Consider the following 11,716-nt stretch of genomic DNA (forward strand, 5'->3'; position numbering starts at 1 on the left):
CTCCTCAGAAGAGGGCCCTGCCCCCTCCCCTGGATGGAGTTCAGGATGCTCAGGATGAAAGGGCTGGTCTCCAGAGACAAACGTGTGCTTACATATGCACATGCGTGTACTCAGTGATACATGCACATGGCCATGTGCGCACACACGGAGAAATATACACACACATGTAGATGTGCACAGATCCACACCCACACGCTACACATGCACACACACAGGCCCCGGGCTGCAGGCACAGGGCCTAAGATGTGAGTGTCTGAAGAACACTCATACCTCATGCCTGCCTGTTTGTCCCCTCCCCATCCTTTGGTGAGAGATTTTTTGGGGGACAAAGGCACAGTCCTGGTCCCCAGGTAGGGTGGCTAACAGCTTCATTTGTTTGGGATTTTCTGGTTTTAGTGTTAAGTCCTGTGTCTTGGGAAAGCCCTGAGTCCCAGGCAAAGCTGCACTGGTCACCCTACCTACCCCAAGCCCCAGGCAGGCCTGGTGTGTGTCCTCCCTCCCAGAACCCTCCTCACCCTCTGTCACCTCTGTGATGGCCAAGGGGCACTTGGGAAAGAGCCAAGGCTGAGCCTCCACTCTCAGCCTGAAGGCCTCCGTACTCCTAAGATGCATTATGTTTATTAAGCACCTACTAAGAGCCAGACTCTAGGCCTTGGGTTTTCTCCTTGAGTACCTACTGTATGCCAGGCACTGTTCTAGGCCATGGGGAGTACAGCAGGGAACACATGAGACAAAATCACTGTTCTTGTGGAGCTGACACTCAAGGAGGGGAAACAGAAAACACGATAAAGGAGTAAATGATGGAATTTATTAGAAAAGGATGCATGTTATTGGGAAAAGTGAAATAGGGAAGGGGCCATTTAAAATAGGCTGCTGGCATTCATATAACTATTGGCAAGATGGTGATCTATTATGACTTAAATAAATTATATTATTATTTTTTTAATAAAATAAAATTATAAAAGAAAATGAAATAGACTGCTGGGAAGGCCTCACTGAGAAGGTGATGTGGGGAGGGACCTGAATGGTAAGGTGAGGGTGGGAGCCCTGCAGATATCCTGGGAAGGGCAGGGAACAGCCCACGGAAAGGCTGGAGGCAGGACGTACCCAGCACCTGAGGACAAAAGGAGGGAAGCCCAGCTCTGCCCTGGCTGGCTTCCTCATCTCCAGGAAGTGGCCTGTGCTTGGGTGTGGCACGGAGGGACAGTGCCAAGTGGCCTGAGGCACCAGTCACTCTGTGAGCACAGCCGGCCTGGCCTGAGGCCATTATCTGGCCAGCAGAGCCATCCCGTTAGCATCGATTGGCTTAGAGAGGAGCATCTGGCAAGGCTGGGGCAGCAGAGGGGCCGAAGCCGAGCCCTTTGCAGGGGGAGGGCAGGTTGCAGAGCCAGAAGGATTGACCACACGGCTGACCAGTCTCCAAGCCTCAGAGAGCCCCACGGAGCTTCCCAGGGACTTATGGGGATGCCAGCCCATCGAGCTGTCCCTGTACAGGTGTAGGGAGGGGCAGGTGCCAGACTCAGGTCAGGGTGAGGCCTGAGACCTTGGGGCGAGGCGGACTGCCCAGCCCTCAGATGAGGCTGCCCAGCCTGCCCTGCAGCGTGGAGCTCCTGGATTCAGAGTCAGCTGGGCAAGGTCTGCTCCACTGCCCTGCTCACCAGCTGTGTGGCCTTGGCCAGCCACTCCCCTCTGTGCCCCATTTCCTCCTCTGTGCAATTGTGTAGCACTCATGGGGTGTCATGAGGATTCCATGTAAGAACCTGGTACTCGGTTAGGCCTGGGTCCTGTTTGGTTAGCTCCCTTCCTGTTTCTGAGGGTAGGGAAGCTTCAGGGCCCAGTCACACTGGCCATCTGGCCTGGGACAGGAGCAGACTGTCAGTGCTGGTCCCAGTGGGGAGTTCTCTGGCCTCCTCAGCCCTGGGTGTCCGTCGCCAGCTGAGTTGTAGTTACAGCCTCTTGGGATCTCTGGCTACTTAGAGGCTGAGAGAGGGGCCAGGGTAAGATGGGGACTGCCACCTGCTTTTCCACCTCAGTACTTTTGCACATGCTGTGTCCTCTGCCTGGAATGCCCTTCCCATCTGTCCCACCAGGTCCAGCCCCCGTGGGACCGTTCATAAGAACATCTTATGAACTGGCTGTTGAGTGGACTGGCTGAGGGGCCCGTCCGTGCCCAGGCTTCTCACCCCAGCCCCCACGGGTCCCTGCCCAGCAGGTGAGGGGTTTGGGGGTTTGCCGGAAGGAGGGCTTGAAACCAGTACCAGCTCTCCTTTCCTACACATCCTCTGTGCAAGAGGACTTCATGGAGGAGGTGGCACAAATGCGGCAGATGCCATCCCCATACACATACCTAGGTGCCTACTCTGGGCCTGGCACCTGCTGGACTGCCTGGTATTGTGAGATACCCATTTGCTAGTCTGTGAGGACCTGCCCAGTTCATCCCCAGGCCTCTCCTTGCCCTGCCGCTCTGAATACTCCAGAACTCCTGCAGCAAGTGTTGAATGGAGGAAGAAATGAATGAGGCTGCAAAGATGTGGGTAAGCTCCTGTAGTGGGAGGCCAGGTTGTCTGGGAGCAGCTGAATGCCCCTTGAGGAGAGAAGGGGGAGGGGACAGAAGAGGAGAGCACGAGGGAGTTCAGAGGGTGATGGCGGGAGTCCCCATCTCGCTTTCCCCAGCCCTCATGGACAGAGCAACCTGTTGCCCCACCCAGGAGGGGGCGAGGAGGCTGACGGGAAGGGGCGCAAGGCTCCTCCACAGAAACCTGAATCTTTGCTAATTTGCAATCTTCAAATGCACAGCAAAGGCACTGATGTCATTGTTAGTACATTAATCAGCAATCAGTGGGTCAGGGCCCCTGTGGGCCACACAGAAGGGGCACAGGGGGCACAGGAGGAGCCCTGGTGATGCAGTATCAGCCTCCCTGGGAAGAAACCAGCAAGGGTACCCGCTGGCTCAGGCAGGGGTGCCAGAGGCAGGATAGGAGAACTGGCCCAGGGCCTTGGAGGTAAGACCAGCTTCCAGGGTGGACAAGCAGACTGAGCTGAGACTCTTCCCAGTTACAGTGGGAGGGGCCAGGGGTTAACTGCAAGGGCAGCTTCCCTGGCCAGGGCACCCTGGCATCTGGATGGTACCATAGGATGGAGAGCAGCTCCAAGCATCCGCTGGGGTCCCTGCCTCCTCCTGTGCCTCTCTCAGGGGAACAGTGTGGTGGCTCCTGCCCTGGGTCCCTCCTTTAACCCCAGGCCCGCCCCCTGTTATCTGACCTCTCCCACTTGCCAAAGTGTGTTCACATGTCAGTTGCAAAGCTCAGCCTAGATTTTTGGACAATTGGCTCTTTTACCCAAACCAGGGTCTTCTCCTGATTCCTTCCCCCTTTCCCCGTGCCCCAACATCCCCTGGGGGCACCTGTCTGAGGGAGGGCTGAGGCTCTTTGTGGAGTTCCCCTGGCTTCTCTGGGGACCATTGCAGAGAATCCCCTCTTGGGGCTTTACAGGGACAGAGCCACAGCAGCAGGCAGACAGGCTGCCTGCCCCACCTACATCAGGGGCAGGAAAGCTCCCCTACTCCCCACCACACAGGGTGGTTCTGAGGATCAGAGGCGTGCGGGCAGAAGCACTCTGTAAACTCTGTAAGCTGCACAAATGTCGGTGGTATTAATGCTGAGCCTGCCACAGCTCACCCTGCTCCTGCCGTGAGTGGCTCTCCCTGCCTGACTTCAGAGGAGCAAATGCCCTGTTTTTGCAGGACCCCAGGCAGTGGGGGGGTCTGGTGTGGACCCATGGCTCCCACAAGCATGGGTTCATGGCCATGGCCCTGTCCCCTTCAGTACAGTGAGCACCTCATACACCCTTGAGCTAGGAGGGGCACCCGGGGCTCCCTCAGAGTTCCAGGGTGGGGCGCCTCCCTGGGGCAGCCTGGGAAAAGGTGAGGAGCAGAGCTGAGCGAGGGGAGAGGGAATGGCGGGCTCTGTGGAAGGTGCAGCTGGTGTGGATTGGTCCCTCCTCCCAGCCCCAGGTATTGGAGGCTCAAGGCAGTGAGAAGGCTCCCCGAGTCAGCTGGGGTTTGGGGTCCAGGCTCCAAGGGGGTCCTCCCACTCTTATCTCCCCTTGGGGGGCTGGGCCCCCTGGCCAGACTGAGGTGGGTGGTGCGGTGCTGGAGGTCAGACCCGAGCCTCCATTTGGGGAGCCCTGGCATAGTGATCATCTCCTACTCTTGTTACACAGGAGGAGGCAGCCGAGGAGGCCCCTGCCTGGGGCCTGGCCTGCAGACTGTCCAATGGTCCAGATGACTGAAGGCAGGGCAGGGGCCGCCTAGAGAGTGGCCTGGCCCAGATAAGGTCTTCACAGCTGCACTCTCACCACCACCATCACCACAGAGGTCATAATTGCTCTGAAAACGCAACCGAACACAATTATGCAAAAACCAAATTATGTGCGATGATTTTTATGTGTTGGAAACATTCAGTCGAAGCCGGGTGATTACAGGGGGACGGGAAGCAGCTGCCACTCTCTGGGAGCCCATAACTCCCAACAGCTGGGAGCTGTCACTTATTTACGATGCCGTTTCTGCAAGGAAAGAGGGGGTGGTGGTGGAGGCGAGGCCCACCTGAGCCCAGACAGGCGGCTGGGGTGGTGGCCGGCCTGAAGCTGGGAGCCAGGCCGGCCCAAGAGTGGCCGGGAAGGCTTGTTCTCTCATTCTCCATGCCCTGGGCACTGCTGGCAGCAGGAAGAATCAGCCGAGCTGCCTCAGGCCCCTGACTCTCCCAAGAGGCCTGGCTGGCCAGGCTGGAAAGGAAGGAGCAGGACGCCAGCCCTGGTAGGGATGAGATGGCTGCCTGGCCCTGCAGAGTCGGGGTCCACAGGCCTGGAGCCTGTGCCCCCAACACTGGCGCGCCTACCAGGCTGCCTGGGGCAGCTGTGACCCTGGAAAAACGCAGGTAATGATGATCATCCATAATGAGGCTGCTCTGATAATGAGCGTGGGGCTATTATCCGACCACAGGCTGGACACATCCGAAAATAAATTATTTTAAGGATCCATTAACGAATGCCTAATTAATGCCCAATTAGAGGGAAGCTGCAGAGGAAATGCTCCGGACAGTCAAGAGGCAAGTCTGTTTTGCAGCCACAGCCTGGGATCTCCAGTGAGATGGGGAGAGGGGAGGGGCCAGAAGGTGGACCCCAGTGTGGGGCAGCCTCTCTCTGGCCACTTCTTGGGCCGCAGAGCCATCAGCCCTGGTGCTTCCCCCAGTCCTTCCCATAAACACATGCACACGCGTCCTCTGCAAGGGACAACTATTACTATTTAGACATGAGGAAACTGAGGCATAGGGGATGATGCATACTTGAGGACGTGGAAAGCACTGTAAATGAGAAATCTCTCAAGGTAAACTTTGGTGTCATGCATGCATGCTTTGCTTGTTATTGGGAATAATTTAAATAAAAAGACTCCTCAGGACTCCATATGCGATATTCACTGTGTTAGAACGAGAGTCTGCACCACTATCCGTTCATGCAGACAAGGGCAAGTAAGTGGCAGAGCTGGGACAGGAACCCAAGGCTGGCTGCTGTGTCCATGGGTTGTGACCTTCATCTTAGCAAGGGCGACAGAGCCTGGGGGCGGGGCTTAGCAGATATGGGCGGGGCGGGGCTGGGGTGGGGCTAAGGAAGTATGCAGGGTGGAGGGGGATTACAGCTGCTACCCCGACTCATCTCACAGCCCAGGCTGGGATAGAACCCCCCAGTAGAGGTGGGGCGCTAGGGTGTGGGGAGCCATCAGGAGCCAGGCCCTCAGGGGCTAACACTCCAGACCGCTGAGCGCAGCAAAGACGAGGACAGAGCCCCAGAGGCCAAGGAGGGTCACGTGCCGATCCGGACTGTCTCCCACCTCCCTAGCAGCCCCTGACCTGGCTGTGCTCTCTCTCCCTGCCAGGGTGCTGTGTGGAACTGCTGCTGCTGCTGTTGGCGGGGGAGCTGCCCCTGGGCGGCGGCTGCCCGAGGGACTGCGTGTGCTACCCTGCCCCCATGACGGTCAGCTGCCAGGCACACAACTTCGCTGCCATCCCCGAGGGCATCCCAGAGGACAGCGAGCGCATCTTCCTGCAGAACAACCGCATCACCCTTCTCCAACAGGGCCACTTCAGCCCTGCCATGGTCACCCTGTGGATCTACTCCAACAACATCACCTTCATCGACCCCAACACCTTCCAGGGCTTCGTGCACCTGGAGGAGCTGGACCTCGGCGACAACCGGCAGCTGCGGTCACTGGCCCCTGAGACCTTCCAGGGCCTGGTGAAGCTCCACGCCCTCTACCTCTACAAGTGTGGGCTCAGTGCCCTGCCAGCGGGCATCTTTGGTGGCCTGCACAGCCTGCAGTACCTCTACCTGCAGGACAACCACATCGAGTACCTCCAGGACGACATCTTTGTGGACCTGGTCAACCTCAGCCACCTGTTCCTCCATGGCAACAAGCTGTGGAGCCTGGGCCAAGATACCTTCCGGGGTCTGGTGAACCTGGACCGGCTCCTACTGCACGAGAACCATCTGCAGTGGGTCCATCGCAGGGCTTTCCATGACCTCCGCAGGCTGACCACCCTCTTCCTCTTCAACAACAGTCTCTCTGAGCTTCAGGGTGACTGCCTGGCGCCCCTGGGGGCCCTGGAGTTCCTCCGCCTCAATGGAAATGCATGGGACTGTGGCTGCCGGGCCCGCTCCCTGTGGGAATGGCTGCAAAAGTTTCGTGGCTCTAGCTCTGCTGTCCCCTGTGTGTCCCCTGAGCCGCTGCATGGTCAGGATCTGAAGCTGCTGAGGGCTGAGGACTTCCGGAACTGCACAGGGCCAGTGTCCCCGCACCAGATCAAGTCACACACTCTCACCACCACCGACAGGGCCGCCCGCAAGGAACACCACCCACCCCACGGCCCCGCCAGGGACAAGAGCCACCCGCACGGCCATCTGCCCGGCTCCCGGTCAGGCTACAAGAAGCCAGGCAAGAACTGCACCAGCCACAGGAATCGCAACCAGGTCTCCAAGGCGGGCACCGGGAAGCAGGCCCACGAACTGCAGGACTACGCCCCCGACTACCAGCACAAGTTCAGCTTTGACATCATGCCCACAGCACGGCCCAAGAGGAAGGGCAAATGTGCCCGCAGGACCCCCATCCGTGCCCCTAGCGGGGTGCAGCAGGCCTCCTCTGGCAGTTCCCTGGGGGCCTCCCTCCTGGCCTGGATACTGGGGCTGGTGGTTACTCTCCGCTGAGGACGCAGGGCGCCAGCACCCAGCACTGCCACATGTCCACCAAGGAACAGGATTTCTTTTCTTTTTTTTACAAGTGGAGGATCTGCTGGGTTTCAGGCAAAGTCTGGTAGAGGCTTTGGCTGCTGTCTGGGCCCTGCCCGGTGGATGATAAACCCAAAGTGTACAGCCCCAAGCAAGATGAGATTAGCGCATCTCACCCAGCTGCCCCAGCCAGCCCTCCACGGAGCACCCACTGACAGCATCCACCCAGCAAGGTGGTTAGAGCCGCAAAGTGAATCCTTCATTAGCAACAATGGGACAGTGCCCCATGGGAGCTGGGCTCTCTGGGCTCCTGATCATTTGGAGAGGTCTGAAGGGCCCCCGCTACTCCCAGAGGAAGCAGGACTCAGAGAAGAACAGACAAGGCTCACCCAAGAGGCTGGGTCGACCAGCTGTCTGGGAGCACATGAGCAGGTGGCACTTTGGCTCTTGCCTGAAGCCATTTAGTCAACCTGCCCTAAATCCAACCATGTGCCACCTTCAGTCCCTCCCTTGAGGATAATGCCTCTCATTCCTGATGTCTCAGGCAACCCTGGCAGATCCAGGCCTGACTGCTTGTCTCCAAGAACCAATTACCAAAGGAAAGATCATCAGAGGCTGAAATTTAGAACTTCATTGTGTGCAATGAAGTTCTCACAGGAGGTGCAGTTTTATAACTATGTCCACTTATATATATACACACTCTCTACATATATATATATATATATATACACAAATGCACAGGTCCCCCGCCCTACTCCCCTACCAAACTGAATGTCTTACCATGTTTATAAACTTACGGAAAACTTTATCTGCTGAACTAAGGATTGTATTGGTGATTTCTAGCAAGAAAGGAGATCTAGGATTCCGTCTAGAATCCCATGTAACTTGGGCTTGCCAGGGCCTGGGGCAAAGGGGCAGTGGGGAGGGTCAGGGAGAAGGGGAGACAGCAAGAACCACTTCAGGGGACCAATATTCTTAGACATTTAGAGCATCACCATGTTTTTATATGCAACACAAGCCTGTCTGCCACCTCAGAGCACCCAATCACCCCCAGTATGGTAGCTGTTGGCATCAGAGTGAGAAGCAAGAAGCAGCTTGTTGGGCATCAAGGAGCCAGGCCTTGGGGACCGGTTGGACAGAGGAGAGAAAGGAAGAGGCTTTGGGTTTCTTATGCCGGCGGGCGAGGTAGCATCCACAGTGTTAGTCCAACAGGCTGGGCAGTGTTGTCAGCTTAGCATTTTGCCAGTGACGGTCTAGACCGGCCAGGGAGACTCTGGGCATGATCCCAGGCCTCTAGCATGGCTCAGCTGCTGAATTTTTCCTTGAGGCTCTTTGATGGGCATCCCAGCAAGGGTCCTGTGTAGGGTGGCAGGAGGGAGAGCATCAGGTGGCCTTAGCAGAAGGGGAACAAAGAGGGCATTTCAAGAACCATCTCAGGCACTTCTGCATTACGGAGGCCCCATTCCTCCTGGACCCTCTGAAGATGCCCGGGGACGAGCAGAGGTCAGGGGGTGGCCAGACTCAGGGGTCAAGAGTGGGGACTTGCAGGGAATGGAGCAGGCAAGCCCAGACAGGGGAAAGGGGCTCGGCTGTGCTGCCGGCTGGGGTCTGGGCAGGCACAATCTTTTTTGGCTTTGCACAAACCCGAATTCCCCACCAGAGAGGATGTATGTGAGGAGCAGAAACATTGAATCCAATTAAGAGAGAAAAATAATAATAAAAAAAATTCTCTTGGACAAGAACCCTGTTTCTCATTTCCTAACCCCGTTTTCCTGAAGGAGTGGCGGATCCTGGATTTTTGTGGGGTGGGCGAGCCTGGCCAGGCACAGCACTGAGAACACAAGCATGTTTGTTGGCGGGAGGAGCTGTTTGGGGCAGGGGCACGCTGACTCACCGGGACACGGATGCACACGCACACGCACACACACGCGCATTCTCCGTTCCATGGTTCTTCCCTCACTGGCACAGAACATGACTCACTTCCCACACTCCGGCTGTGCTGTGTGAGCACCATCTCTGGCTGGCCCTGGAGCAGGCTGGCCCTGGATCTTTCCCGGCCTGCTCCCAGAAGCTTCACCAGCAGCAGCTGAGCTGTTGATTCTTAAAGGGGCTTGGGGGTAGTGGGAAGGGAACTGCCAATTCCTAGTGCCCAGAGGGGATTCCAGAATGCCAGGGACCAACCCATGCAGCAGGGGATGTGGATGGAGTCTGGAGGCTACACCTGCCTCTCTGGCTTTGGAGAAAGGAGAGAGTTCCTCAAATTGAGGCCTGTGTTTTCAGGCCCAGACAAATCCTCAGTACAAGACTGGAAACATGCACTAAAGGGAGCCTGGTGACGGCAGAACAAATCGCCTTTGGCCTGTGTTTGGTCCCCACTGGTCTGCCTGCTCTCACCCAACCCAGTGCCAGGGCCAAGATGTCCCTTAGAACCCGAGGATGCTGTTATGTTGCTGATTTCCTTTCCAACTTTAGATAGCACAGCCCTCAGTGGGAAAATCAAGCATCCAAGCACTTTATTAAAATTTTTTTAAAAAGACTTAGTAAGTCCTGTAATATGGAAGTGAAATGTCAGTACTGGAAATGCTAATGTTTTATAAATGATCCACTTCTGTCAAGCACAGCACAGTCTCTGGTTGCCGACTGTTATTAGAGGCAAGGCAAGGGGCCCAGGACACCAGGTGTATTTTTAGCAGCTTGCTCCTCTAAAAGATAGAAGGAATAAAAGCAGCTCTATTGTGGTTGACATCACTTGTCACTCAGCAGGTCACATGCGACACAGTCACGATGACACCATTGTCCAAAACATCAGGGCAAGTTGACAAGTCAGGGGCTAAGTGAAGGCCTCTCCATTCACCAGACCCAGCATCCCTCCTGGGTGATTCAGGGCAGGGAGGTGTGGGTTCCTGCCTTGGGAGCTCTGTCCTCCTCCCAGAGGCTGAGGCCACCCCTCTTTGTTCCTGATGGGGTCAGCCCCTCTGCCGTTTTTGCTCAGTACTTTCAATAGACCCCGGGAGGGAGCCAGCTCCTCATCTTCCTCTCTCACCTCCAGCTACACAGCCCTCCACTCTGAGGGAATGGATGGCCACTGGTGGGTGGTCTCAGAGTCTCTCCACAAGCTCGTCCCCCAACTCTAGAGCTTGCCTGGCTTCCTATCCTTTGTTCAACCAGCACTGATCAAGAGCCTATGTGGGCCAGCCACTGGCCCAGGCTCTGAGGTCCTAAAAGTCAGAAGGCATGGCTCTCCCAAAAAGAACTCAGAGCCTAGGTGTGAAAACAGGTAGGACTGGTGAAACCAGGATGGGATTGGTGCCTCTGTTAGCGCCCCCACCCCCCCTCCACCCCGAGAAATTTGGCTGGGGTGGGGGCAGTCGGGGAGGGCTTCCAGGAGGAGGTGACACTCTAATGGGTCTCAGAGGATGAGGAGGCAGCCAGAGAAGGATATGGGAAATATTCCAGGCAGAGGGCTAGAGGCATGTAATAGCACCACGTTTGGGGTATCTGCAAACAACTGTGAGTTGAGGACCGGGAATGACATTTAGGGAGGCATGGAAGGCCAGCCTGGCTGAGCAAGGCCCAGGAATCCTACACAGGGACTTGGACTCTACTCTGGAAGTGGAGGTATTGGCCCCCCGTATGGGGTCCTCTTCCCTACCCCGCACCCCCAGTCCCTCCATGCACGTGGTCCACACCCGTGGCAGGCTTGCCAGTGTTCCTCAACAGTGGATTTCATCATAGAAACTTGCCTTTCTGCTCAGCCAGATCCTTCCCTCATGCCAGCAAGCTGGAGCGCTCCCTGGAAGTATGCCTGGGCCAGAGTCCCATTCCCAGACACCTGCTGCTTCCAGGCTCGGAAAGCATCCCATAGCTATTTTGTCTCTTGCACTCCCTCCTTTCCCATACATGAAGGGCTCAACCCTCAGCCCCTCTTCTTGCTTCCAAGAGCCTGCCCAGATACCCTGTCAGCCACTTTCACATGTGCCTACTCTGGCAGACCATCAGTGATCCCCAGAACTCCCCCAGACTGCTTCTCTCTTCTTCTCTCCTGCTGGGGCTGTTCATTACCAGGGAGCCAAGAATCCCATCTAGCAAATGTTTACTTGCCACCTAACTAATCATTCAGCACTCTGCCACCATGGCAAATGGGGGCTCCAGAAGGCCTGTTGGCAGGTTTGAGGGGGCCAAGGGAACCAGGAAGTCTTCTTGGAGGACAAGCTGCAGGGTCTGGGGTCAGAGGGAACAGGTTTGCTGGGAGGGCTCCCTGCAGCCAACTGGGAGTCTTGGGGCCTCAGCAGCGCCCAGCAGATCCTCCCTTTGTATTTTCACCACCCAGGCTGTCCTTACCAGCCTCTGCTGGACCCCACCTCTGGGACCCAGCTCCTCAGGGCCCTAGTCAACACTGACCTGAAGGATGCCTTTCTTTGGGTACCTTCCTTGATTGGCA

At 56.6% G+C, this 11,716-nt stretch overlaps 1 protein-coding gene across 1 annotated transcript in view; it reads left to right on the forward strand.

Annotated features, from left to right (window-relative positions):
- The window catches only part of RTN4RL1 (reticulon 4 receptor like 1), a 63,301-nt gene extending 54,350 nt beyond the window's left edge, over positions 1-8,951 (forward strand). The window contains exon 2 of the mRNA XM_031685398.2: positions 5,930-8,951. Coding sequence (XP_031541258.1) covers positions 5,930-7,254 — 1,325 coding nt within the window. The 3' untranslated portion in view covers positions 7,255-8,951. The remainder of the gene's footprint in view (positions 1-5,929) is intronic.
- The last annotated feature ends 2,765 nt before the right edge of the window (positions 8,952-11,716 follow it).

The sequence above is a fragment of the Vicugna pacos genome, chromosome 16 (genome assembly GCF_048564905.1).
Source record: "Vicugna pacos chromosome 16, VicPac4, whole genome shotgun sequence".
Classification (NCBI taxonomy): Eukaryota; Metazoa; Chordata; class Mammalia; order Artiodactyla; family Camelidae; genus Vicugna; species Vicugna pacos.